This window comes from Bubalus bubalis, chromosome 22 (assembly GCF_019923935.1).
Source record: "Bubalus bubalis isolate 160015118507 breed Murrah chromosome 22, NDDB_SH_1, whole genome shotgun sequence".
NCBI lineage: Eukaryota > Metazoa > Chordata > Mammalia > Artiodactyla > Bovidae > Bubalus > Bubalus bubalis.
Genome location: NC_059178.1, coordinates 41,753,142 through 41,779,630, shown reverse-complemented (window position 1 = coordinate 41,779,630; position 26,489 = coordinate 41,753,142). Strand labels below are relative to the sequence as shown.

The 26,489-nt window shown below is 42.5% G+C and overlaps 2 protein-coding genes across 3 annotated transcripts in view; one reads left to right on the top strand and one right to left on the bottom strand.

Moving 5' to 3' along the window:
• The window catches only part of KIAA1328 (KIAA1328 ortholog), a 479,088-nt gene extending 458,118 nt beyond the window's left edge, over positions 1–20,970 (bottom strand). The window contains exons 1-2 of one of the 2 annotated variants that reach the window (XM_044934675.2): positions 20,760–20,970; positions 6,247–6,455 (exon numbers count right to left, since the gene is read on the bottom strand). The gene's annotated coding sequence lies outside the window, so the exon portion shown is untranslated. Of the gene's footprint in view, positions 1–6,246; positions 6,983–20,759 lie in introns of those variants that run through there. The other variant, XM_045164051.1, reaches the window with a different exon arrangement.
• TPGS2 (tubulin polyglutamylase complex subunit 2) overlaps positions 1–26,489 on the top strand; it is a 61,434-nt gene that overhangs the window by 23,864 nt on the left and 11,081 nt on the right. Inside the window, exons 3-4 of the mRNA XM_006054987.4 lie at positions 19,432–19,519; positions 21,487–21,615. Of these exons, the coding sequence (XP_006055049.1) occupies positions 19,432–19,519; positions 21,487–21,615 (217 nt within the window). The remainder of the gene's footprint in view (positions 1–19,431; positions 19,520–21,486; positions 21,616–26,489) is intronic.

Genomic DNA, 26,489 nt, shown 5'->3' with positions numbered 1-26,489 from the left:
ATTGCACTTGGGTAGTATAGCCATTCTAACCATATTAATTCTTCTAAACCAAGAGCATGGGATAGCTTTCCAGTTTTTTGAATCATCTTCAGTTTCCTTGACTAATGTTTTGTAGTTCTCAGCATATAAGTCTTTCACTTTCTTGATGAGGTTATACCTAAGTTTTTTTTTTTTTTTTTTGGATGTGACTTTCAAAGGGACTGTTTACATTCCTTTCTCTGGTATTTCATTGTCTGTTTAAAGAAATGCAGCTGATTCCTGTGTCCTGCTACCTTGCTGAATTTATTAATTCGGGTCTTGTTTTGTGTGGTCTTTAGGGTTTTCTGTATATAGTATCATGCCATCTGCATATAACGACAATTTTATCCCTCCCTTACCAATTTGAAATGGGCTTCCCAGGTGGCAGTAGTGGTAAAGAACCCACCTGCCAGCACAAGATGTGAGAGATGCAGGTTCAATCCTTGGGTCAGGAAGATTCTCTGGAGGAGGGCATGGCAACCCACTCCAGTATTCTAGCCTGGAGAATCCCATGGACAGAGGAGCCAGGCAGGCTACAGTCCATAGAGTCGCACAGAGTCAGACATGACTGAAGTGACTTAGCAAGCACCAGTTTGAATTTTAATTCTTTTCCTTGTCTGATTGCTCTGGCTAGGACTTCCAATACTGTGTTGAATAGAAGTAGTGAGAATAGGAATCCTTGTCTTCTTCCTGAATTTAGTGGGAATGCTTTCAGGTTTTCACTGTTGAGTATCGTACTAGCTGTGGGTTTGTCGTAAATAGCTTTATTATGTTGAAATATGTTCCCTCTGTACCCACTTTGGTAAGAATTTTTATCATGAATGGATATTTAGTTTCACTGAATGCTTTTTTTCATCTATTGAGATGACTGTGTGGTTTTTGTCTTTCCTTTTGCTGTGTAGTGTATCACATTGATTCATTTGTGTGTGGTGAACCATCCTTGTATGATTTAATCCTTGGATGAACCCAGCTTTGTTGTGGTATATGATCTTTTTTATGTATTACTGGATCTGGTTTGCTAATATTTTGTTGAGAATTTTTGCATTTATATTCATCAAAGATATTGGCTTATAATTTTCTCTTCTTTTTGTACTGCCTTTGTCTGGTTTTGATATCAGATGATGGTGACTTCCTAGAATGTCTTTGGAGTGTTCCTACCTCTTCAATCTTTTGGCAGTTTGAGAAGTATCTGTGTAAGTTCTTCCTCGCATGTTTGGTAAAATTCACCTGTGAAACCATCTGGCCCTGGACTTTCTTGTTGGGAGTTTTTTGTTGTTGTTGTTAATTACAGATTCTATTTCACTTCTAGTGATTGGTCTGTTCAAGTTACCTATTTCCTCTTCATTCAGTTTTGGTGGGCTATGTGTTTCTAGAAAGTTGTCCGTTTTTTCTAGGTTGCCAAATTTGTTGACATAATGGTGTTCATATAATTGGCATATAATTGTTCTCTTATAGTTTTTTTGTCTTTCTGATGTATCATTTCTTATTTTGACTATTTGAATCTTCTCTCTTCTCTTCTTGTGAGCCTGGCCAGATATTTGTCAGTTTTCTTTAAACTTTCAGAGAACCAGCTCTTTGGTTCTCTTTCTATTGACTTTTTTCTATTGTTTTTTAATCTCTATTTCCTCTCTGATATTTATTATTTCCTTCCTTCTGCCAACTTTAAGTTTTGTTTGTTCTTCTTTAACTAGTTCTTTTAGGTGGTGGATTAGGTTGTTTGAGATTTTTCTTGTTTCTTAAAGTCCTGTATTGATATGAAATTTCCTCTAAGAACTGCTTTTGCTGCATCCCATAGATCTTGTATAGTTTTTCATTGTCATTTGCTTCAAGGTATTTTTAAAAATTTCTTCTTTAATTGTTGACCTCTCGGTTTTTAAATAGCATATTGTTTAGTCTCTGTATAACTTTTTTTTTCTCATTTCTTTTTCTGTGGTTGAGTTCTGGTTTCATACCATTGTGGTCAGAAAAGATACTTCAAATAATTTCTGTACTCTTAAATTTGTTGAACCTTCTTTTGTGCCCTAGGGTGTGATCAGTCCTAGAGAATGTTCTATGTGCACTTGAAAAGAATGTGTATTCTGCTTTTTTTTTAATGTAATGTCCTGGAAATATAAATTAAGTCTAACTGTTCTATTTTGTCATTTAGGATCTCTCTTACCTTGTTGATTTTCTATCTCAAAGATCTGTCCATTGATGTGAGTGGGGTGTTAAAGTTCCATGCTATTATTGTATTCCCATCAACTTCTCCCTTTACATCTGTTAGTATTTTTATGTATTTCGGTGCTTCTATATTGGGTGTTTGGGCACTAAAATTACTGCAGATGGTGACTATAGCCATGAAATTATACGATGATTTCTTCTTGGCAGGAAAGCTGTGACAAACCTAGACATTGTGTGACAAAACAAAGACATCACTTTGCTGACAAAGGGCCATATAGTCAAGGCTGCAGTCTTTGCAGTGGTCATGGACAGATGTGAGAGCTGGACAGTAAAGAAGGCAGAACGCTGAGGAATTGATGCTTTCAAACTGTGGTGCTGGAGAAGACTCTTTCAGAGCCCCTTGGACAGCAAGGCAATCAAAACAGTTAATCTTAAAGGAAGTCAACCCTTAATGGCCTTTGGGAGGACTGATGCTAAAGCTGAAGCTCCATTACTTGGGCCGCCTGAGGCAAACAGCTGATTCATTGGAAAAGACCCTGATGCTGCGAAGGATTGAAGGCAGAAGAGGGTGACGGAGGATGAGATGGTTGGATGGCGTCACTGATTCATTGGACATGAACTTGGGCAAACTCTGGGAGATGGTGAGGGACAGAGAAGCCTGGTGTGCTGCAGTCTGGGGAGTCACGAAGAGTCAGACACAACTTGGCATCTGAGCAGCAGCATCATATTGGGTGTGCAAGGAGTCGGGCACAACTGAACATGAGCATACAGTACATATATTGGGTACACATATGTGAACGAGTATAATATCCGATCCTTGTATCAATCCTTTTATCTTAATGTAGTGTCTGTCTTTATCTTTCTTTGTAGCCTTTGATCTAAAGTCTATTTTGCCTGATAGGAGTTTTATGACCCTCGCTTTCTTGTAATTTCCATTTGCATGAAATGTCTTTTTTCTTCCCCTCACTTCAATCTGTGTTTGTTCTTTGCCCTAAACTGGGTCTCTTGCGGACAGTATATTGTAGTCTCTTGTTTTTTTATTTAATATGCCACTCTATGTCTTTTGACTGGAGCACTTAGCCCATTGACATTTAAGATAGTTATTGATAGATATGTTTTTATTGCCATATTAAACCGTATTTTAATGTTTTTATATTTTATATTTTCCTGATTTTATATTTCTTTGTCCCCTTCTGTTTTTTCTTTTGTAGTTTTATGATTTTCTTTTGTTTTACACTTATGTTCTCTTCTCTTTGGTTTTTGTGAATGCATTGTATGTTTTTGCTTTGTAGTTACCCTGTTTTCAAGTTTGTTAAGTCCTTCTTGTACTTACTTGCCTTAAACTTATAGTCATATAGACTCAAACACATTCTTGGAAAAAAAAATCTACATTTTCTTACTCTTATTTCCCCCATTTTATGATTTTGATCCTCTTTTACGTCCTCATATTCATCATTTTGCTGTTCATTGTGTTTATCACTTTCACGGAAATTTAATTTATTTTTTAAATCAGTGTACTGGCTTATTTAAGTGATTTACTCTTTCCTTAGATTCTTACTACTTTCTCTATTTAGAGAAAATCTTCTAATATTCCATTTCGGATAGGTTTAGTATTGCTATATTCTTTGAATTTTTGCTTATCTGAGAAATCCTTAATCTCTCTTTCTATTCTAAATGATAATCCTGTTGGGCAGAGGATTCTAGATTGCTGATTTTTCCCTTTCAGGACTTTGAATATATCTTGCCCCACTCCCTTTTGGCCTGCAGCTGTTTCTGTAGAGAAATCAGCTGGTAGCCTTATTGGGGTTCCCTTATAATTAACTCTTTGTTTTTCTCTTGCTGCCTTTAGAATTGTCCCTTTAACTTTGGCCATTTTTATTATCTCTTGGTGTAGGTCTGTTTGCATTTACCTTGTTTGGGACCCTCTATGGTTCTTGTACCTGGATACAGTTTCCTTCTTTATGTTTGGGATGTTTTCAGTCAGTTTGTTCAAATACATTTTCAATCCCCTTTTCTTTATCTTCTCCTTTTGGGATTCCTATTATGTGTACATTGGCATGCTTCATATTATCCCATAGGTCTCTTATATTGCTTTCATTTTTTTTAAATTTGGCTTTCTGTCTGCTGTTCTGACTGGTTGATTTCCATTATTCTATCTCCCAGATCATTTATTCATTCGTATGCATTATTCATTCAGCTTTTCATTACCTTTAGCTCAGGTTTTGTCTCAGTGAGTGAATTTTGTAATTTTTCTTGGCTCCTCCTTATAGTTTCTAGTTTCCTTTTACAGTAATCTGCATTTCTCTCAATAGTCATTCTTAACTTCTTCAGTATTTTTATTATCTCCTTTTTGAACTCATTGTCTATTAGAATGAAGAGGTCTGTTTCATTGCTTGTTCCTTCAGGGGAATTCTCTTGATCTTTTATTCGAGAGTGGTCCTCTACTTCATTTTGCTTATATTTCTCTTGCTATATGAGTTTGCTGCTGCTAAGTCGCTTCAGTCATGTCCGACTCTTTGCGACCCCATAGACGGCAGCCCACCAGGCTCTGCCGTCCCTGGGATTCTCCAGGTAAGAACACTGGAGTGGGTTGCCATTTCCTTCTCCAATGTATATGAGTTTAGGAGGAACAATTATCTGTTGTGGTCTTGGAGGGCTATTTTTAAGGAGGAGCATCCCTATGTAGCCTGTGTAGGTTTAATATTTTTTTATGTGAGAGCTGTTTTTGGTGTTGATTCCTGTTGCCTCTTTCCTCAGTGTATGCCGGCCACTGTCCCTTTGATAGGAGGAGTGACTGGTGTTGTGGCGGCCAGAGCCTGCCCTGGTTATTGGTCAGGGCTTCCTCCTTGCTCTGTGGTTGTCGCTGCCCTGTTGGGAGCTGGGTCTGTTCTCTCGCTGTTGGAGTAGAAGCCCCCAGATCCATTTCTGAGCTTTGGCGGGCGGTAGATGGAATTGGAGCACTCGCACTGGGAGAAGAGCCAGAGCTGCTCCCCCATGAGTGTGCTTTGTTGTGTCACCTGTCACCTGTTCTGCCACCTTACAAAGTACACTGTTGCTGGCACTGCCCTGGGCCCCATCTCAACCTTGGGAATGCCAGCAACCGGCCCTGGTGCCCCCCGGGCATTGTTTCCACAGGACCACCAGCGCAGATCAACCAGGGTCAGGTCCCAGGACCACATTCATCACTTATCTGGAGCACAGCGGAAGCTACAAAGGCAGCCCAGCCCCGTCCCCAAGTGCACATGCCCACAAAGCCTGTGACTGCTGAGGCCACACCCGTTCCAGCCATGGACACACCCAGTGTCTACTCTGAGGTCCTCCCGGCACTGAATTTATAAAGCCAGTGGCAGAGGTGTAAGACTGTGGCTTGCACAACCACAGGGTTAGATTTCAGCCCTACTTCCCAAGTTTCATGGCTTCTAAGGCTCAGCTATGGTTTTAGCCCCACCTTGGCAAGTGGGCAACCTGCTGGCATTTACTCCCACCACCCCCAAGATGGTGACTGGGCCACAAGAGCCTTTGGAGGCGGGAGCCCCTGAAGCAGCAGCTGGGAAGACATGTTCTCACAGGGCCCGCAGATGCGGGGCCAGTACACAGAGAAAGAGGCTATGATGTCAGCCTCGCCCCCTACTTCATCCTCCACATAACAGTGGTACTTTGCTTCTGTTGCCCACCTGGGTTTCTTCTGTGAACACCCCCGGCTGCAGCTATACCACGCTCCAGCCCTTTCAGGCTATCTCTGCACAGCCAACAGCAGTCTCCTTCCTGCATCCGTTCTCTACCCCCAAACTTCCAGTGCCAGCCCCACTCACACCAGCAGACCTGCATCTCAGGCTGGGACGCACAGGGCAGTGGTGCGGGCCCTCTGCAAGTCTTTCTCTGCGCTGCCTGTCGCAGCCTCATTGCTGGGTTCCCCTCTGAGCCTCTGAAGCTCGCTCTCTGTCCCAGCTCCTCTCCCTGCTGCTTAAGTGGTTTCATCCTGTGGGAACCTTTCCTCTTCCCCCCACACTCCCCCCACCAGGGGTGCAGGTCCCATCTTGCTCCCTCTCCTCTTTTCTTTTTTCTTACCCGGTTACATGGGGCTCTTTCATGTCCTTTCAGGGGTTTGAGGTCTTCTGGTAGTGTTCAGCAGGGGTTCTTTGAGAACTTCCATTTGTAGATGTATTTTTGATGTACTTGTGGGAGGAGGTGAGTTCCACATCCTTTTACTCTGCCATCTTGTTTGGAGTTAGTGTTACAGAAAGATTCATCCACTTCTAATATTTCATGATTCTTTGCTGCAAATGTAGGAAGAAAAGGTTAAAACTAAAGCCTAAATGGCTATCTGTACCTGCTACAATCTCCTAAAATTAGAGGAAAAAAAAGGACAACTCTTTTTATTTTAATGCATTTCACCATTTTTTTGTTGTTGTTCTTTAAACAGCAGTTTCAATCTGCTTGATTTTGTGCAGTTTCATGATTCACGTTCCCTTTGCCTGCAAGCTGCCTTTTATAATGATGGTAGTTAGTGAAATGTCTGCACCAAGCTTTTCATCTTTTGCGCACTGTGAAGGCGTCTGCCTCTTAATTCTCATAGCATCCCAGGGTCAGTAGAGTTCTGTTTTTAAACATTTCAGTGACATTTCATAGGTCCAGAGTACAGTACAATTCTTGATTGGTTAGACTTTTCAATTTCCAGATAAAAATTCAATTTACTAATGGTGAAACTATGGCCCAGGAGACCAAACAGTTTGGCAGAACATCGTCCCCTCTCTTTTTAGCCTCATTTTTTCTACAGTCTTCAGGGTGCATTCTGAACCTTCTTGCAGATGTGTCCCTCACATGCCCCTGCTCTGAATGCATTGTAAGCATCCCGGATGGGAGAGAGCAGCCTGCAACACCCTGTCATCATGGTCCCTCACACTGAGTGCTCGCTCTGCCCCCATAGTTTTTCTGTGACAGGTAAGTCCCCCTCCCGCTCTCCAGTGCCTCCCTTCCTCCATCCAGACCAGCAGCTGCCTGAGAGGATCTTCCCCATCTCTTCAAAACTAAGAACAAAAATAAAACTTTCAACCTTACGTGTATTTTGAGAGGGAGACTGACAGTTGTGTGGAGAAAGAGTGGCTGCCTCTCCTCTGAGTCTTCAGCAACTCAGCTCTGTCCCCAAACTTGGATACCCCAGCCACCTAGACAACAGGTTCCAGTTAACCAGGCCTTCCCCCTCTCCTTAGGAAGGAGTTTGAGAATGTAGTGGAGAGTTCTCTGGGATCTCACCCCATCCTTCCTCAGCCCTTCCGGGTTCTCTCCTTCCAGAGGAGAGTTTCAGTAGGTGCCGGCGTCCTCCCTGCCTGAGGTTTCCAGTTAGGTCTCAGTGCTCCGCATCAATGCCCATTTGGGCAGCCCTTCCTCTTTTTTTGTTGCACATGGACTCATAGGAGCCTGCCCACTGCAGATAAGCACCTATGGAAACAATGATTTCCATGTTCTGGCTGTGGCTCTTTGCTGAACTGATCCTCCATCCCCGGCCGCCCCCACCCCCTGGTGAAGTGGCCTCTGAAAGACAGGGAAAGATGGGGCACAGGAGAAGTACAGCAAGTGATCAGGAGGCCATAGACGGGCTCAGGCAGTGTTCAGGAAGGCTCCAGGAATCAAGCTGATGACTCCCAAAACATTAGAGTGGCTCAGTCTGTCCAGGTGATGAAGCAGTAACACAGCTTGTAGTGGACTTTGTAGCAGCGCTTAAAGAAATTATTGTAAATAGCCTCCTCAGGATGCGGGAAAAAAAATCAGAAGTTGGGAATTATGTAACCGAGTCATCACTGGGATACAGGGAGATTGCAGTCCCGTGGGGATGCCACTCTTACTTCACACACTGGTCAGCAGTCATTCTCCCTTCTTGACTTTCTCTCGGATCTTCTCGCATCCTTACACTTTGACTGCCATTTGCTTTCTGCCAGTCCTCCTCTTTCCCCTTCTTTTTCATCCCCTAAAAATAGAGACTGACCCTAAATCTGGCAAGAGAACCCTTCTGAAGTGAGTAGATTTTCCCTGCAGAAGAGCAGTCTCTTCCCACATTGTGCAGGAGAGAAATGAAAATAGCACTATCTCTGAGTTACTGGCCAGGGCATAGGAGCCACCCAAACGTGATGCCCCTGCAGCTCAGCCCCATGTCCACAGAACATATTTATCACCTCCCACAGCCAGCCTCTGCCATGTGAAATCAGTTGACATCTGCAGGCTCTTTCATGTTTTTCTCCTTCATCTGCCCTCACTGAAGCACCTGGAGACTTCAGTTACTCAGCCAAGCATGAAGAGAGAAAGCAGTGATAATTAGGTCAGTCTTCTATATCACACTGCACATGATAAAGCGCTCTTAAAATAATGATGTAATTAATAAATTTATTAACAAAATTAAAAAAAAAATGTTTTAAGTAAAAATAAAAGTGGCTTCCGCGCTAGAAGCCGCACTCAGAAGGAAGGGCTGGAAGTACTGCAGGAGCCGCCACTTGGGCTGCCAGGCGGTAAGGTCCGCAGCAAGGAGGCGGCACAGCTGAGGCCACAGTGATTTCCATGAAAACGAGAAAGCATGTTTACTGTCTTTTTGAACTTGGTCTGCTTGACATTTGCATATTTATGTGAGTATTTGAGATGTTTTAAACACTTTATTTCTGGAGAAGGCAATGGCACCCCACTCCAGTACTCTAGCCTGGAAAATCCCATGGACGGAGGAGCCTGGTAGGTTGCAGTCCATGGGGCCGCTAAGTTGGACACGACTGAGCGACTTCACTTTCGCTTTTCACTTTCATGCATTGGAGAAGGAAATGGAAACCCACTCCAGTGTTCTTGCCTGGAGAATCCCAGGGACGGGGCAGCCTGGTGGGCTGCCGTCTATGGGGTCACACAGAGTCGGACACGACTGAGGTGACTTAGCAGCAGTAGCAGCAGCAAACACTTTATTTCACTGTTTGTTTGGTTTTTTTTTTTTTTTCTATTTTTATGAATTTTGAGTAATTTTTAAAAATACTAGTATAAAATAATACCAAAATTTATTTTTTGAGTGAAATAAATACTGTGTCTTATAATCACTACAATTGAAATTCTCCAGCATAACTTAAAGGTGATCAGTGCCCCCAGACCTTCTCAGCTGGGATCTTAGGGAATCTGGGTTGAGAAGTAGTTTCCTTATGTCCACCACTAGATGGCACTGGTGACCAGCATCTTATAGTGGATGCTGCCCTTTGCGGATGACAGAAGGAGCAAGAACTTTGTCAGAATACTAATAACTATTGACTTCCTGTACTAGGGTGCCATGGGTCAGGGGAAAGGTATTTTGCGTGCACACTTTTCTCTAAGAAAGCACAAACAGTGTGCAATACTGGAGGCATTAGGGGAAAGCAGTAAACTCGAAATAACTTACTAAGCAGGAAAAAAAATGTTCAGTGCAAGAAGTCAGAGAATTCTTTATGTTACCCATCTCTGAAATTGAGAATTTGATGGTGAAGAGAGAAAAAACAAATTAAAACGATCAGAATGCATGTTTTAGTTCTTAGATCAAGAAAATGAAAATCCTGTTTCTTTAAAATGACAGCTCTTGTATTGTTGTTTAGTCACTAAGTTGTGTCTGACTCTTTTGTGACCCCATGGACTGTAGCCCACCAGGCTCCTGTGTCCATGGGATTTCCCAGGCAAGAATACTGTATTGGGTTGCCATTTCCTTCTCCAGGGGATCTTCCTGACCCAGGGATTGAACCCACCTCTCCTGCATTGACAGGCATATTCTTTACCACTGAGCCACCAGCGAAGCTATTGTGTTCTTAGTAATTTAAAAACATTGCTTAAAATTACCTGCAAGCTTGAAGCTTGCCTCTCACATATAGTTCTTTAAGATACTATACCCTGAAACCGTAGTCATTACCCTAATGACCTAGTCTTCTCTCTTCCTGCCAGATTCCTAACTTCTCCCACCTTCAGTCTTTTATAGACTCAATCTTAGAGATTATTCTTAAACCTGGATTCACAGAGTTTGACAGTCAAGGTCACTCAGCTTGTTGCAAAATTGGGAAATAAATTCAGATCATCCTGTTACACTCAACTTCTTCACACATTGGGTGGTACCTGGAATTGACTGACTGTGACCTAAACAAACTTGATACAAGCAGTGTTCAGTATCACATCTCAAAAGGGTCCAGTAAGCAGAAAGTTTGGAAATTGCCCCTCTGCTTGTATCAACATGACAAGAAGAAAGAAAAGTAATTGGAGAACTCATCCTTCTGTGCTCAGTAGTCTGATTGGCTAGAAAAAACTGGCCAGACACATGCAGAGGTGTGAGTTACTTAGAATTTAATGGGTGCTCCTAGTAACTCCTAAAAGGAATCACAGCTTTTTGGGGATGATTTGCTATTCATATGAAATATTTGCTTATATTCTATTGTGCTTCTTTTTAAGAACTTTCAGAACTATTAAATTCATTGCATTAAATGCTCTAGAAGTATATGCTTATTACTTTAATCAGTTCTCACTAATCCAGTAGTTTGTTTCAGGAAATAAGTTATGAGCATGGTTCTGAAATTTCCAGAAGTGACTGCTTTGTTACAGCGTCATCAGAACTGTAGGGTCCCTCTCACACCACATTCCTGTAGGTGTTAAGCGTGCAGGTCTTTCAGCTCCTTGGTGAAACTTATCCCCAAGTATTTCATTCGTTTTGATGCAATTGTCAATAGGATGGTTTTCTTAATTTCTCTTTCTGATAGGTGGTTATTCTTGTGTAGAAAAGCAACAAAAATTTTATATTGATTTGGTACCCTGCAGCTTTACTTAATTCGTTAGTTCTAAAAGTTTTTTGGTGGAGTCTTTAGGATTTTCTCTTGTGTAATACCATGTCATCTGCCAATAGTGATAATGTTACTTCTTTTCTGATTTGGATGCCTTTTGTTTCTTTTTACTGCCTAATTTCTCTGCTTAGGATTTGCAATATTGTGTTGAATAAACTTAGCAGGAGTGGCCATCCTTGTCTTCCTGATCTTAGTGGAACAGCTTTCAGCTTTTAACCCTTCAATATGATGTTTCCTGTAGGCTAACTTATATTTCCTCTCTTCGTACATGTTGAGAGGTTGTTTTTTTTTTTTTTTTTTTTTAATCATGAATGGATGTCTAATTTTGTGAAATGCTTTTTTGACATCTATTGAGATGATCATATGCTATTTTTAATGTTTGTTTATTTTTTGCTGCATCAGGTCTTAGTTGAGGCAGGTGGGAGCTTGCATTGCGGCCCATGGGCTCTGTAATTGGCACGCGTGGGTTCTCTAGTTGAGGCAGGTGGGAGCTTGCACTGAGGCCCATTGGGCTCTGTAGTTGCCGCGCGTGGGTTCTCTAGTTGAGGCAGGTGGGCTCAGTAGTTGCAGTGCGCAGGCTGTTGCCCCATGGCATGTGGGATCTTAGACTTCCCTGGTGGCTCAGATAGTAAAGAATCTGCCTGTCAATGCAGGAGACCCAGGTTTGATCCCTGGACTGGGAAGATCCCCTAGAGAAAGGAATGGCTACTCACTCCAGTATTCTTGCCTGGAGGATTCCATGGACAGAGGAGTCTGGCAGGCTACACAGAATGGGGTCACAGAGAATTGGACACGACTGAGTAGCTAAGATTTCATATGTGAGATCTGAGTTTCCCAACAAAGGATTGAACCTGTGTCCCCAGCACTGAAAGGTGGATTTTTAACCACTAGGCTACCAGTGAAAGTGAAAGTGACAGTCGCTCAGTACTAGCGACTTGTACTAGTTTTGGTCTTAGTTTATTCTTTTTTCTCTGGTTCCTTGAAGTGTAAAGTTGCATTGTTTGCTTGAGAACTTTCCTATTTCCTGATACAGGCACTTACGGCCATGAATTCCCTTCTAGAACTGCTTTTGCAGCATCCCATAAGTTTTAGTGTATTGCATTTCCATTTTTATTTGTCTCAGAATATTTTTAAATTTCTCTTTTGATTTCTTCTTGACCATTGGTTATTCAGTGGCATGTTTTTTAAATTCCACATTTTTGTCAATTTTCCTGTTTCCTTCCTATAATTGAGTCTAGTTTCATACCATTGTGGACAGAAAAGATACTCAATATGATGGCAGTCTTAATTTTGTTAATAGTTTTGTGGCCTACCCTGTGATCTGTTATGACTGTTTCATATCCACTTGAGCAGAATCTGGATTCTGCTGATTTTCAATAGAATATTCTGAAAATGTTATGTCCATCTTATCCATTGTTCCATTGTGTTGCTGTTTCCCCTTTAGGTCTGTTAATATTTGCTGTATCTGTCTTGGAGGCATACATATTTATAAATGTTGTATCCTGTTGTTGGATTGACCCCTTTATCATTATATACTGTCCTTCTTTGTCTCTTGTAGGACGCTTGTCTTGTATAACTATCCCAGCTTTCTTTGATTCCCATTTATGTTCATCCCTTCACTTTTAGTTTATGTGTTATTACATCTGAAGTGAATCTCTTGTAGATGACATAGTTCCATAATTTGGCCTCCTTTCTTATTCAGTCACTCTTTGTTTTTTGATTGTAGAATTTATTTCACTTACATTTGAAATAATTGATACATACTGCCTTACTGCTATTTTGTTCATTGTTTTCCAGCTATTTTATAACTCTTTTGTATTTTGTTCCTTTCTTCTCTTGCTTTCTTCCTTTGTGATTTGATGATTTTCTGTAATGGAGTGCTTAGACTCCTTTCTCTTTATCTTTTTTGTGTCTGCTGTAGGTTTTTGCTTTGTGCTCATCATGAGGCTTGTATTTAAATGTAACAATCTAAACTGCTCACTGCTTGTTTGATGCATTTTAAAGCTTTACAACTTTACTTTCCCCACCACACATGTAAAAAGATGTCACAATTTACATTTTTTCATCTTGTGGATCTGTTAACAAATTATTGCAGTTATAGTTATTTTTACTACTAAAATATAGTGTGTTTAGTACTTTTAAAGTGTCCTGTGTGTGCATACTCAGCCACTTCAGTTGTGTCCAACTCTTTTTGACCCTGTGGACTGTAGCCCACCAGGCTCCTCTGTTCATGGGGATTCTGCAGGCAAAAATATTGGAGTGGGTTGCCATTTCCTCCTCCAGAGGATCTTCCCAACCCAGGGATTGAACCCACGTCTCTTGTCTCCTGCTTTGGCAGGGGGCTTCTTTACCACAAGCGCCACCTTTAGTACCTTTACTGTGGTTGTTTTCTACTTTGTCTTTTAAACTTCATGCTTCGTCTCTAAGTGATTAACCCACTGCTGTGACAACATTATTCTGAACTTAACTATACTTTAACTTTTGCCTGTGAGATTTATACTATTTTTCCTGTTACCAATTATTACCCTTTTGTTTCACGTTAAAGAAGACCCTTTAATATTTGTTGTTCGGTTCAGTTCAGTTCAGTCGCTCAGTCATGTCTGACTCTTTGCAACCCCATGGACCACAGCACACGAGACCTCCCTGTCCATCACCAATTCACGGAGTCTACCCAAACCATGTCCATCAATATGGTGATGCCATCCAACCATCTCATCCTCTGTCGTCCCCTTTTCCTCCTGCCTTCAATCTTTCCCAGCATCAGGGTCTTTTCAAATGAGTCAGCTCTTTGCATCAGGTGGCCAAAGTATTGGAATTTCAGCTTCAACATCAGTCCTTCCAATGAACACCCAGGACTGATCTCCTTTAGGATGGATTGGTTGGACCTCCTTGCAGTCCAAGAAGACTCTCAAGAGTCTTCTCCAACACCACAGTTCAAAAGCATCAATTCTTTGGTGCTCAGCTTTCTTTATAGTCCATCTCTCACATCCATACACGACTACTGGAAAAACCATAGCCTTGACTAGATGGACCTTTGTTGGCAAAGTAATGTCTCTGCTTTTCAATATGCTATCTAGGTTGATCATAACTTTCCTTCCAAGGAGTAAGCGTCTTTTAATTTCATGGCTGCTGTCACCGTCTGCAGTGATTTTGGAGCCCCAAAAAATAAAGTCAGCCACTGTTTCCACTGTTTCCCCATCTATTTGCCATGAAGTGATGGGACCGGATGCCATGATCTTAGTTTTCTGAATGTTGAGCTTTAAGCCAACTTTTTTGCTCTCCTCTTTCACTTTCATCAAAAGGCTCTTTAGATCTTCATTTTCTGCCATAAGAGTGGTGTCATCTGCATATCTGAGGTTATTGATATTCCTCCCAGCAATCTTGATTCCTGCTTGTGCTTCTTCCAGCCCAGCATTTCTCATGATGTACTCTGCATGTAAGTTAAATAAGCAGGGTGACAATATACAGCCTTGATGTACTCCTTTTCCTATTTGGAACCAGTCTGTTGTTCCATGTCCAGTTCTAACTGTTGCTTCCTGACCTGCATATAGGTTTCTCAAGAGGCAGGTCAGGTGGTCTGGTATTCCCATCCTTTGCAGAATTTTCCACAGTTTGTGATCCACACAGTCAAAGACTTTGGCATAGTCAATACAGCAGAAATAGACGTTTTTCTGGAACTCTCTTGCTTTTTCCATGATCCAGCAGATGTTGGCAATTTGATCTTTGGTTCCTCTGCATTTTCTAAAGTTCTGGAAGTTCATGGTTCATGTATTGCTGAAGGCTGGCTTGGAGAATTTTGAGCATTACTTTACTAGTGTGTGAGATGAGTACAGTTATGTGGTTGTTTGAGCATTCTTTGGCATTGCCTTTCTTTGGGATTGGAATGAAAACTGACCTTTTCCAGTCCTGTGGCCACTGCTGACTTTTCCAAATTAGCTGCAGCATCATATTTTAGGATTTGAAATAGCTCAACTGGAATTCCATCACCTCCACTAGCTTTGTTCGTAGTGATGCTTCCTAAGGCCCACTTGACTTCACATTCCAGGATGTCTGGCTCTAGGTGAGTGATCACACCATTGTGATTATCTGGGTTATGAAGATCTTTTTTGTATAGTTCTTCTGTGTATTTTTGCCACATCTTCTTAATATCTTCTGCTTCTGTTAGGTCCATACCATTTCTGTCCTTTATTTTGCCCATCTTTGCATGAAATGTTCCCTTGGTATCTCTAATCATCTTGAAGAGATCTCCAGTCTTTTCTATTCTATTATTTTCCTCTATTTGTTTGCACTGATCACTGAGGAAGGCTTCGTATCTCTCCAGTGGCACCCCACTCCAGTACTCTTGCCTGGAAAATCCCATGGATGGAGGAGCCTGGTAGGCCGCAGTCCATGGGGTCGCTAAGAGTGAGACACGACTGAGCGACTTCACTTTCACTTTTCACTTTCCTGCATTGGAGAAGGAAATGGCAACCCACTCCAGTGTTCTTGCCTGGAGAATCCCAGGGATGGGGGAGCCTGGTGGGCTGCCATCTATGGGGTCACACAGAGTCAGACACAACTGAAGCGACTTAGCAGCAGCAGCAGCTTGCTGTTCTTTGGAACTCTGCAATGTTCATTTGTAAAGCTGTAAAGCTGATGGTGTTCACTGTAAAGCTGGTCCAGTGGTGATGAACTCCCTCAGCTTTTGCTTGTATGGAAAACTTTATTTCTCCTTAAATTCTGAAGGGCAGCTTTTCCAGGTAGAATATTCCTGGTTGGCAAGTTTTCTTTTCTCTTCCAGCACATTGAATATATCGTGCCACCATCTTGTGGCCTGCAAGTTTGTGCCTGGAAATCTCCTGACAGCTTTATGGGGTTCCCTTGTATATAACAAGTTGTTTTTCTCTTACTGCTTTTAAGATGTTCTCTGTTAAGTTTTGGCAACTTAGTTATAATGTCTCTTTGGATTCTTCTTTTTTGGAACTCTCTGGGATTCCTGGATCTATTTCCAGGTAGTCTGTTTCCTTCCCCACTTTAGGGAAATTTTCAGCCATTATTTCTTCAAATAAGCTTTCTGCCCCATTCTCTCTTCTTCTGATATCCCTATAAAGGCGTATAGTATTGATCAGCTTTATGTTGTTCTATAATCTCTTAAGCTCTATTCACTCTTTTTCTTTTTTTTTTTTTAAAAGCTGATCTGATTGGATGAATTCCAGTACCCTGTCTTCTAGTTCACTGATCCTTTATTTCACTTCATCTAGTCTGCTGTTGAATGCCTTTATTGAATTTTCCAGCTCAGTTATTATATTCTTCACCTCTGTGATTTCTGCTTAGTATTTTATTTTTGTTGAAATTCTCACTTTCTTCATATATTGTCCCCCTGATGTCTGTGAGCATCTTTAAATTACTTATCTTAATTTCATTAGGTCTTTTCTTGGGGTTTTATCTAATTATTTCACTGGGAACACATTTCTCTATTTCTTCATTTTTCTTGACATGCTGTTGATTTCAACGCAGTAGCTACAACAGCCAGTCTTGAAGAAGTGGAGTGGCCTTATATAAGAGATGAACCTTTTTAATCCTGCCCTGGTTCTTGGTTGTCTATCAAATCTTTCTGAATGTCCAGCCTACTTTGCTGTTAGTGGCTCCCAGTAGTTGAGGGTATAATACAACCTGTCAGTGTCCCAAAGAAGAGAATTTCAGCACCTTGATGCAGGCTAATTGGAAACTGGGCACTCAAACAGTAGCTTAAAATATGCACGTATACCGTCTCTCAGGGGAGGACTGAGAGAGGGGCATTCTGTCTGCTCCCTCTACACTGAGCCCTAGGGGGATAGCAGGTTAAGAACTGTTTCTTTGTTTGCTACCATCCTGTTGAACCCATGAACACAAGCCTTGCTGCTCACCACAGCCAGTTATCAAGGGATGTGTCCTCCAAGCAGCAGCCACAATGGAGCACCAGAGGTTTGCACAGCCTCCTTCCTAGAAACACTGGTGACCTGGGGCAGGACAGAGGGAGAGTGCAAAGGTGGCCCCCACTGGCCTCTGCAATCTTTGGAGAGGGTTTTAGTTGGCCTATAGATATTAAATTATAAACTTGATTCTCAGGCTGCAGTTAAGATCTCCAAACAGGCCTCTTTTCACAAAAATACTGGGTATTTCAATCTGCTGCCTCTGCCCTGTGCCCTGGTGGGATGACTTGTTTATTAGAGCCCTTTGGGACCTGGGAACATAAGCTGTGTTGGCCAACAGAGCCAGGAAGTCAAGTGTGTCCCCTGCGCAGCCCCTGGGATGCCAGACATGTGTATAAGCTCCTTTCCAGAAGATATCTGTGCGGCAGAAGGAGAGCATGAGGATGGTATGGTGCCCACTGGCCTCCCTGGTCTCTGGAGAGGATTACAGTTGGCATCTTAATGTGTGCTAAATTAGAAGCCAAATTAGCAGCCTGCCCCTCAGGCCAACGCCTTTAAGATAAGCAAATAGGCTTCTTTAAGGAAGAGACGGGGCATTTTACTTCCACTGTCTCTGCACTGGGCCCTGGGGGCATATCCATAGTAATGTTACTGAACCACAAGTGTGTGTGCCTGATGCAGAGTGAGGCCTAGCCATACTAAAATTGGAACAGAGAACGGTTTATTACAGATTCATACAAGGAGATGGATGGCTCGTGCCTTAAGACCCCAAAGTTACTGAAAGCTTTCAGCAAGCCCCTTGAAAAGCAAAAGGTGAGAAAGGTGACTGGAATCACTTCCCTAATGGCCACTCATTGATGGTTGGTTGCTTAGGGTGGGGGGTGCCTACTGAGGCACCAACCAGTGGCTGAGCAAGACCTGCCGCGTAGTTGTAGGTGTGGAGCAATGAGACACAGCAGTGGCTGCCTGCTAAGGGCTGTGCTCATCCTGCTGTTACAGCAAGTCCATAGGAGCCCATTAAAAACTGTCTCTTAGTTCACTGTGGCCTTGTGGGTCTCCTGGACCCAAGCTCCACTGGCTTTCAGAGCTAGATTTATGGGGGCCCATCTCTCAAGTAGAAGTCTTAAAAATTGAGGCGCCATATGCAGGGTCCAAACCCTTTGCTCAGGGAGAATCGGGGAGTTGTGAGTTCCCTCCTGGTTTTGTTACCCTTCCAAGAGTGGATTTTATGGTGAGATTGTGATCAGCCTCTCATACCCATTTCGATGTAAATTTCTTCTTGTTCACCCAGTGGGCATATAACAGAGCAGGATGAGCGCAGCCCTTAGCAGGTGGCCATTGCTGGGCCTCATTACTCTGCACCCTGTTCCTGGGCAGCAGGCGTTGCTCAGCCTTGCTCAGTGCCTCAGTGGATCCCGCCCACAACCAACTGTCAGTGAGCGACCGTTAGTTGTCATGCTCAGCTATTGGTCAGCACCACAGTAGGCCCTGCCCACGGGTAACTGTCAGTGAGGGACCACTGGGGAAGTAATTCGGTCAGTAATCAGCAGCATGGTGGTCATCAGGTGGAGAGTGAGGTAAGAGGCAGATTTAGGCCGCCTTCCGGAGGCCCTCCAGCTCACCCAGCCTAGAGCCAGTGGGTGAGCTGAAGGGCTCAGGAAACAGACTACGGAGTATGTCCTGCAAGGCTCCAGAGCCCTCAGTAAGGCCCTCTACTAGCTTTGGCCCAGGCCTTGAGGCAGTGGTGACCCTCTCCCCCATGCTGTCTCTGCTACCTACTAGCAGTGACCGTCTGTCTGGGTCACAGTCTGAGACCTGGTCTCCCCATTTGGGCAGCCTGGCAAGACTGAGGGCCAGTTGGGTTGGGTGCCTGGATCCCTCAGGGATGACAGCTGGGTGGGAACCTGGCCCCAAGGAGCTGCCAGCTGAGATCTGTCTCCGCTTAGCCAGGACTGGGACCTTGGAGGGTGAAAGTTGTGCCTTGCAACTTTGCCCTTTCTGGTCGGGACAGAGAATAACATTCATCTGGTAGAGATTTATAGGGACATCATTACTTGATCATGATCTGACCTCAGGAACCAAGGATCTGACATCAAGAAGTCTGCAACAACTCACCACACCCATCCCTCACCTTTTGCTTTTAAAGGGGCTTGCTGAAAGCTTTTAGTAACTTTGGGATTCTTAGGCCATGAGCCACCCATCTCCTTAATGAATCTATAATAAATCTTTCTCTAATGTTTTAGTACTGATGGGCCTCACTGTGCGTTGGGCACACAGACTTTCAATTTGGTAACAGGAGTCATTCAGCTAGTTTCTGGGTTTCTTTCAGAGGGAATTATTGTTCAGTATATAGCTGTAGTTTCAGTGTGTCAGTGACACGAGATGAGTTGAGGAGCCTGCTTTGTGGCCATTTCAACCTAGAACTCTCCAGTAGCGTTTTAGAGGTAATGACTCAGTTTATGGATCTGAAATACAGTTCCCACGTGGTTTGAGGCATAACCCTACACCCTCCTTCAACCTTGACCTAACACTCAGCTGCTCTGTGCTTCTAGAAGAATAACTGTGTGCTGCCTGAGGATCTGAAGAACTTTTACCTGATGACCAATGGCTTCCACATGACGTGGAATGTGAAGCTGGATGGTGAGTCAGCCTTCTTGCTGTGAAGGAGTACACAGCTCTCCCTGGCTGAGAGCTTAGAGGAAACAATTCTGGGGGCCTTTACAACTCAGGAGTCTGAATATGGACAGTGTATGGGGGTTCTCCTCAAGTGCAGGATCCAGGCACTGTGATCATCTCCCAGCGGTAACCTGTGCCATCATTGCTTCACCCCCGCCTCTGTGGCCCCTGTGCCAGAGTCTGCCCAGTACCTAACCGGAAGCTCAAGTTAGAGGCTTCCTATTGGCATGAGATGTTAGGGAAAATTAAGCATACACAAAAATCCTGAGCTACCTTGAACTTAAAGCCTTGGAGGAGTCCGCTTTGGACCAGTCTCCTCAGGGTGAGCTGCAATGACAGTCTCTGGTGGTCATAAGAGGGGCTCCTCCCTTCATTCCCAGCATGCTGGAGATCTCAGGGTTCTCACCTCTCTCTCCCTCACATCTCCGCAGCCTAAGTTGTCAGCCGCCTCAGTTCACAGGTTATCATCCTGGTATTAAATACGTCCAGGATGACACTTGTGTTGTGGATGCGGGAACGGACAGCTCGGTAGCTGTAAGAGATTCAGGCATTACGCAGGCATGAAGGTCAGTGCTGCACATGCAGGTGAAGGCACTGGTGAGGCTTCATAGGCTGGGAACCCTGATCTAGCCACCGGGGTACAGCTCATTCCTGACACGGACTTCCCTGTCCTTAAGAGGACTGTATAATCTCCAGACTCCAGCCACGTCCCCAGATCTGCTTTGGTCCTTGGGAATCACCCTGCACCTCTCCTTGCTGCCACTAAGATGAGTAGTTTCTGCCACCCAGCAGATCTACAGAACTGACCCTTCCCTTCACTGCCTCTCCAAACCTTCCTGTTTCTCTCTCAGCTGACCAGAGGCACATTTTATAACTTACTCCTAAGCATTTAACATGAACTTAGAATCATTACCTCTGATGGTCTAGAAACCATGGTGTCACCAAAAGAGTGGACAGAGGCTGGAGTGACTGTCAGATTCTCCCTTGCCCATATCACAGAGACAGGCTAACCCTTTCAGAAGCCTACTTCAGAAAAGAAACATTTCATGAAGGTTTTCTGAGTCCCTATTCATTATTAGTACTTTTTCTAACTTAATCCTCCCAACCTATTTTCTTATCCTCATCCACATTGCCATACCCATTCTTTACTGGATGGCCAAAATCATTAACAAAAAATCTAGCACAGGCAGCTTCTGATGTTTACCTCCTTAGTGGTCTTTTCTTCTTGGACATTCCAGGTTATACACCAGCTGTTGTATTACCTTCAGTCATTCCAGTATTTCAGCAGTCATATGTCCAAGTCTTTGTGCACCACCCCATGCCCAGCACCTGTATTATAAAGATTCTGTATGACAGATAAGAAAAATAGATCATCTTTCTATACCTGAATCACAGAAAACTGGAACCAAGCAATAAGGCTTTCAAGAAAATTTGCTCCATTGAGTTACAAAAAAATGACAAGGGGGAGATAGTTTCCACAGTGAAAGCTTATGACAAGAAGGGTAGAAGTGGTCAGTTATATAATTAAAACTGTTACTTTGGAAAGTATAATCCTTCATTCTGGATGGCGGGAGCAAAAATATTTTTCAGTCCTTTGATCTTCAAACAGGCTCCAACCCTAGAATTCCCAGTTCTTTTTGAGAATCCCCTCTTAAAATTTCCTTTGGTGCTCCACCCTAACACATGCAGTGGAGACTCTTCACTCAAGGACCCAGCTGTTTTGTTTTGTTTTGTTTTTTGGCATAAAAGATAAAAGTCTGGTGCTTCAGAGCAGGTAGTACATTGATTCTCTTTTTTCCACTTTCCATTCAATTCTTCAGCCCAGGGATAAAATAGTAACTGGTCTTAGGTTGGTCAAGCAGATGCCCTTTTGTTGACCATAGTAACTAGCTTATTATTCCATGTAATTCTTTTTGTTAACATTCCCATAGAACATACCATTCCATTGGGCAGCATGGCAATTAACAGCATCTCAAAACTGACTCAACTCAACCAGTCTTCCATGTACTCACTTCCTAACGCACCAACTCTGGCAGACCTGGAGGACGATATACAAGAAGGTAACTGCGGGAACTTCTGCTTTGAGTTACAAATCAACATGCTTGTTTCCATTTTATAATATTGAAAATAATAGACATTGTAGCATTGCAACTTGTTCCCCTAAACCCAAAACCTTCCCACTCCTGGCTTCTCTGAACCATGGGAGTAAGGTTAGAAAAAAAAAAAAGCCTGTATCAAAAAAGGAAATTTTCATCAGGAAAATGCCAGGGTTGGGGTCTTTGTTTTGTATCCAGTAGCCACTTCAGTCCCTGCCGCACAGTAGACAGTTAATGAATACTGGTAAGTGAATGAATGTTATGGATTAAACTTCGCTCCACATTTCAGTGTTGAGATGTTTCAGGGACCGTGGCAATCTAAGTGCAGCTTCCTTTCTCCCTTCAGGCTCTTGGCCACGCCTGATTGAAATGGCTTAAATTCAAATAGCTGCTAAAGCTATAATCAATTATGTATAAGTGAGGACTTCTTCAGTCAGAATTGTGTTTGGCTGCCCATAATAGACCCCCATTACAATGTTTAAACTAAAGAGGAGTTTATTTTTCTCATAATAAGAATCTGGAACTAGGCTGGTGTAGTTGCTTGAGAAACTCGAAGATAAAGTCTCCTCTGGATTCCTGGCACACCAGCCTTCGGGTTTGGTTTTCATTCTCATGGTTGAAGAATGTCGGTTCTACCTCCAAGCTTCAAGTCTGTGTTCCAGGCAGGAAAAAGAAGAGTAAAGGGCAAAATAACTGTCTCTTGGCAGAATATTTCCCTTTTTGTCAGGAAAATAGTAGTTTTCTCAGAAGCCCCTCCCAATAGCCATTGGCCAGAATAGAGTCAGAAGGTTACCCATCCCTGCAAGGGAATTTGAGGAGGTATTTTTAGCTGTGTAGTAGTGTCCCAAATTGAATTGGAGTAGAACTGGAGTTCTAAAAGGGAGAATGAATATTCAGTAGATAACTACAGCATCTCCAGTACTAATGCCTTGGAGTGCATCGTAGTTCTGACAGAACTGATGATAGTCTTCCTCCTTCAACTGGACAAACAGCTGGTTATAGGAGGAGGAATCCAGGGGCTGAGACTGGAAAGTTTTGGGCCCTGGGAAGAACCTGTCATTGAGAAATGTATGGAATCCTCATGGGTGGGAAAAAGGTCACATTTGCTTTGTGTGTGTGTATTGGGGCGCTCTACTCCCTCAAAGGCAAAGACGCTGTTAAATAAGGGGAATGGGTGTACCCTGCCCTTGAGGCTGGTAGGCAGCAGTAGACTAGATGACAGAAATGATTTCACGGGACCTCAGCATAGGACTTGAGCCTAGGGGTAGAGACCACATTGTCCTATGTATTCATGGGGCTAAAAGTCATTTGGGCTTCTGGTGCCTTCTGGGTTCATGCTTTTTTGTACAGTTCAACAACTCTGTTTCATTAAATTTAAAAATGATGACTTTTCTCAGGAGACTTAGCAGTTAGAAAGAGGACAATCAGGAAGAAATATTAGAATATACAACCAGAGAAGTAACACCACTAGAGGACACTGATGAACACCTAAATAAAACCAAGAATAAGAACACTAAGACATTTAAGACAGCACAAAGATTTCCTATAGAAAAAAATCAAAAAGTCTTGATTAAACAACTGACTAGGTGAGTTGAATAAGAATATAAATATTGAGACCTGAGTTAATAGCCTGAAAAAGCAGGTGTAAGAATATCTAAAAGCACAGATAAAATACATTTTAAAATGAGAAATGAGGGGAAAAGTGGAAGGATAAGAGAAATAGAAAATACAACAGGTGACCTTCCATTGGAATTCTAGGTGCTCAAAAAAGAGAAAAAGAATAGATGTAAAAGGAATAATAAGCAATAATAAAACAAAATTTGTATTATTCAATCTTTGGATTGAAAGGGCTCTTCTGGACTCCAATTGAATTCGGGAGGAAACAGAAACCTAGAGTCTATTACATGATGCAGAAAAGAAAATCACAAGCTTCTAGGCAAAAATAAAAAACTATAGAGAGAGAATAATCAGACTGGTATCAATCTTCTTACCTGCAACAGTTGAAAACTAGAAGATAGTAAAAAAGCATAAACAGGTTGATGAAAGAAAAGGAGTGAAAATCAAGAGTCCTGTATATATAGACCAAATACAGCTCTCAGATTATTAAAAGAATATTAAAGTTTGTGTAAAACTTTAAGAACATAAATACTCTAACCAGAAGACAAATGGAATGGAGATCTCTAGATGTGGCTCTATAGAGAGGAAAGGAAACAAGACATTAGTGAACCTCCTATGAAAGAGAGAGATTGGGCTTCCTTGGTGGTCCGGTGGTTAGGAATCTGACTTGCAATTCAGGGGACACCAGTTTGATTCATGGACAGGGACTATCCCACAGGCCACGGGGCAATTAAGCCTGTGCGCCACAACTACTGAGCCCATGCTCTGGAGCCGCAAGCCACAGCTACTGAACTGCACGCTCTGGAGTCTGTGCTCCGCAACAGTAGAAGCCACCACAATTAGAATCTGTGCCTTGCAGCTGGAGAAAGCCCAAGCACAGCAGTGACAACCCAGCACAGCCTGAATAAAGAAATATGTAAATTAAGATTTAAAAAATTAGACTAAATTAAATCTTACTGTTCAGGAACATAACCTTACCACCAGACAACTTATCTGCCTCCCAAGAAACCTGTATGCAGGTCAAGGAAGCAACAGTTAGAACCAGACACGGTTCTAACAGACTGGTTCCAGATTGGGAAAGGAGTACATCTAGGCTGTATAATGTCATCCCACTTATTTAACTTATATGCAGAGTACATCATATGAAATGCTAGGCTGGATGAAGCACAAGCTGGAATCAAGATTCCCAGGAGAAATATCAATAACCTCAGATATGCAGATGACAACACCCTTACAGCAGAAGGCAAAGAGGAACTAAAGAGCCTCTTGATGAAGGTAAAAAAGGAGAGTGAAAAAGCTGGTTTAAAATTCAACGTTCAAAAAACTAAGATCATGGCATCTGGTCCCATCACTTCATGGCAAATAGATGGGAAACAATGGAAACAGTGACAGACTTTATTTTCTTGGGCTCCAAAATTAGTGGAGATGGTAACTACAGCTAAGAAATTAAAAGACACTTGCTCCTTGGAAGAAAAGCTATGACCAACCTAGACAGCATATTAAAAAGCAGAGACATTTCTTTGCTGACAAAGGTCTATCTAGTCAAAGCTATGGTTTTAACAGTAGTCATGTATGGATGTGAGAGTTGGACTATGAAGAAGGCTGAGCACTGAAGAATTGATGCTTTTGAACTGTGGTTTTGGAGAAGACTCTTGAGAGTCCCTTGGACTGCAAGGAGATCAAACCAGTCAGTCCTGAAGGAAATTAACCCTGAATATTCATTGGAAGGACTGATGCCAAAGCCAAACTCCAATACTTTGGCCACCTGATGCAAAGACCTGCCTCATTAGAAAAGAACCTGATGTTGGGAAAGATTGAAGTCAAGAGGAGAAGGGGACAACAGAGGATGAGATGGTTGGATGGCATCACCGACTCAATGGACATGAGTTTGAGCAAGCTTCGGGAGATGGTGAAGGACAGGGAAGTCCATGGGGTCGCAAAGAGTCAGACACAACTGAGCAACTGAACAAAAACAAAATTCAGGAATGTATTTAATTTTTACATAAGAACTCTCGGAAAAGAGGCGACGTAGTGCCTGGAATATGTTTAAATGTACTGTCTCAGCTAAACCTAAAAAATAGGACAAAGGCAAGATATAAGAGTGTTATGAGCTAAATTGTGTCAAATATTCATATGTTAAAGTCCTAACCTCACTACCTCAGACTGTGCCCTTATTTGGAAATAGGGTCATTATATTAACAGATTTAAGTAGTTCAGGTGAGGTCATACTGGAGTCAGGTGGAGCCCTAATCCAGTATGACTGGCAACCTTTTAAAAGGGGAAATTGGGAGATATAGGTACATAAGAAAGTCATGTAAAGATGAAGACAGAGACAGAGAGCTGCTTCTACATACCAAGGAAAGCATAAACACAAAACCAAAAGTTGCAAGCAAACTACCAGGAACTAGGGGACAGACACAGAACAGATTCTTCTCCACAGCCCTCAAAAGAAACAACCTTGACCTTGGATCTGTAGCCTCCAGAGGCATGAGACAACAAATTTCTGCTGTTCCAGCCTTTCAGTATGTGGTACTTTGTTACAGTATCCCTAGCATTAATACAAGAATATTCCAGAGAGTCCTTACAGTAGAAAGCATAGGACAAAGAGGAAAAGAAGTAGAAAGTGGAAGGTCTCATCCTACTGGAGGAAAGAAATAGTATACTTTGGGGGAAACAGAGTGTCTTTAATGTCTGGGTTTTCTTTTCCTGTATAACAGATTACCACAAATTTACTGACTTGAAGCATCACACATTTCCTATCTAACAGTTTTCATGAGTTAAAAATTCAGCTACAGATTAGTAGAGTCCTCTGCTTAGAGTCTTAACAGGCTAAAATCAAGGTATCAGCTGGTGCTGTGAAGCCATCTAGGATAGGGCCCTCTTCCAAGCTCACTGGTGGTTGACCTTATGCAGTTCCTTGCATTTCTGGGACTTGGTCCTTGTTTTCCTGTTGGCCAGGGGTCAGTCTCAGCTCATCTAGACTGCCCTTAGATTCTAGCCACATGAGTCACAACATGGTAGCTTGCTTCTTGACCAGCTACTACTACAGTAGCCTCATAATGTCACCTAATCAAGAGAATCATTGCTCCACCATTGCAGGTCCTGACTACTCTCAGGAGAGGAGGTTATACAAGGTGTGTATACCAGGGAGTAGGACTCTTGGGGGCCATCTTAGAATTCTGCTTACCACACTTGGTTAGAGAAACAATGGCCTATTATTT